Raw genomic sequence first — 1,809 nt, forward strand, 5'->3', positions numbered from 1 at the left:
CAAACCGAAGGTCATATGGGTAAATTCAAATAACCCGAAGCGTGTCGTAATTGCTGTTTTACAGTTGTCATCAGGGTGTATTGGCACCTGGTGGAAGGCTTTTTGCAGATCAATTTTAGAAAAGATTGTCTTACCTGCTAAAACCGTTGAGAAATCTTGCAGAAATGGTAGCGGATAGCGGTCTGGAATGGTGATAGCGTTTAATGCCTTATAGTCGCCGCAGGGTCTCCATGATCCGTCAGCTTTCCGAACGAGGTGGAGCGGGCTCGCCCAGCTGCTTTTTGAAGGGCGACAAATGCCGAGGTTGATTAGTAATTCGAACTCGGCGCGTGCAGCGGCGAGCTTCTCCGATGATAGACGTCGTGGCCTGGCAGAAACAGGTTGACCGGTGGTAGTGATTTGATGAACTATGGAAGCGTCTGTTCGACTGCCTGGCGCTGGTGGACACGTGAGTTCTAAAAATTCCTTCAGAATACCTGAGAATTTTTGCGAAGCGTTGATTGTTGAGGCGAAAATTGGCCTTGCTATACACGGTGATTTAAGCGATATTGTGCGATCGACAAGACGCTGGCCTTGCAAATCGACAATCAAGCCATAGTACCCAAGAAAATCGGCACCAAGAATGGCTTGCGATACGTCTGCGACAAAAAAATTCCAGAGGAATTCCCTCCGCAGGTTAAGATTAAGTTTAAGCATGACTTCACCGTAACTGGATACGGTGGAGCCATTCGCGGCAAACAGGAGTGTTGATGATGGGTGAGCATGAGCTAATTTTGTTGACTTGGGTATGACAGAGACATCTGCACCTGAGTCTATGAGAAATTTCATTTTTGCTGATGTATCGTAGATGCAGAGTCGATAGCTCCTTTGTATATCAGGGTATTTGCCGAGCCCTTGGCTTGTACCTACTCGACGTTTTGAGGCGGCGACTGTGTGAATGTACACGGCTGTTGACACTTTGTGGCATTTGCCCCGAATTTCGTATGGTACCAGCACAAGCACGGTCCATTGAGCGTGCCTCTTCTGCTGCGTGAGGCACTTGAAGATCTAGAGCGCTGTTGTGTGCGGCTGTTGCGCATGAATTGATTGACTTGCTTTGTTAAAGCGGCGACTTCAGCTCGAAGATTCGACCACTCATCTGAAAACGACGGTTCGGTGCTAACCTCGCAAATCTGGTTACCAACTTTCATCTCTAAGCACTCTGAGATGGAATCCGCGATTTTTATCTTCTCACCGATAGGAGCGTTTGTCGCGATAATGGCCGCCTGGGCGTACGGCGGTAAACGACTAACCCACAGATCTTGCAGAATGCTCTCGCTGAGTGCGGGTCCAGCAGTGCGTCGCATCTCGTAGTACAACTCGCTGGGTCTACGATCGCCCAGCGGTAGCTCCTTTAAAACCCGTTGGAGGCGGCGCTGCTGGCTTTCGGTGAAAATATCAATAATTTTCCGCCGAATATACCTGTATTTATCCGTAAGAGGCGTGTCGTCGTTTTGGGATGAAATATTCTCGACACCGCTGCTTCCACCCGAAACGGCCATGCTATCATTCATCATGTCAGTGGAATCCGGGAAATCGATGATCTAAGCTGCACTGTTCACGCCTTTGCACGTGCACGTGATGAAAAAGGAAGATGGCACAGGATCGCGATCGCGTTGAGCACTGGAGTACTGGATGAACTAAGGCGTTGACTCCTTCAGGTGATGGATTACGTTGAACACCGGATTAATCTGGGCGCTGAATTACATCTGGTGCTAGATCACGTCGGGGTCACCAATTAAAGGCTTTTACAATGTAGTGATCCTTACT

At 48.7% G+C, this 1,809-nt stretch overlaps 1 protein-coding gene across 1 annotated transcript; it reads right to left on the reverse strand.

Annotated features, from left to right (window-relative positions):
• Positions 1 to 905: 905 nt before the first annotated feature.
• LOC125777956 (uncharacterized) lies at positions 906 to 1,553 on the reverse strand. Its single transcript, XM_049454083.1, has one exon. It carries the CDS (start codon positions 1,551 to 1,553, stop codon positions 906 to 908), a length of 648 nt encoding a protein of 215 aa, XP_049310040.1.
• Positions 1,554 to 1,809: the final 256 nt, after the last annotated feature.

This window comes from Bactrocera dorsalis, chromosome 1 (assembly GCF_023373825.1).
Source record: "Bactrocera dorsalis isolate Fly_Bdor chromosome 1, ASM2337382v1, whole genome shotgun sequence".
NCBI lineage: Eukaryota > Metazoa > Arthropoda > Insecta > Diptera > Tephritidae > Bactrocera > Bactrocera dorsalis.

Bases quoted from the DNA above. Each gene is read 5' to 3' on its own strand.
- LOC125777956 (XM_049454083.1), bottom strand. From the start codon at position 1,553: ATGAATGATAGCATGGCCGTTTCGGGTGGAAGCAGCGGTGTCGAGAAT.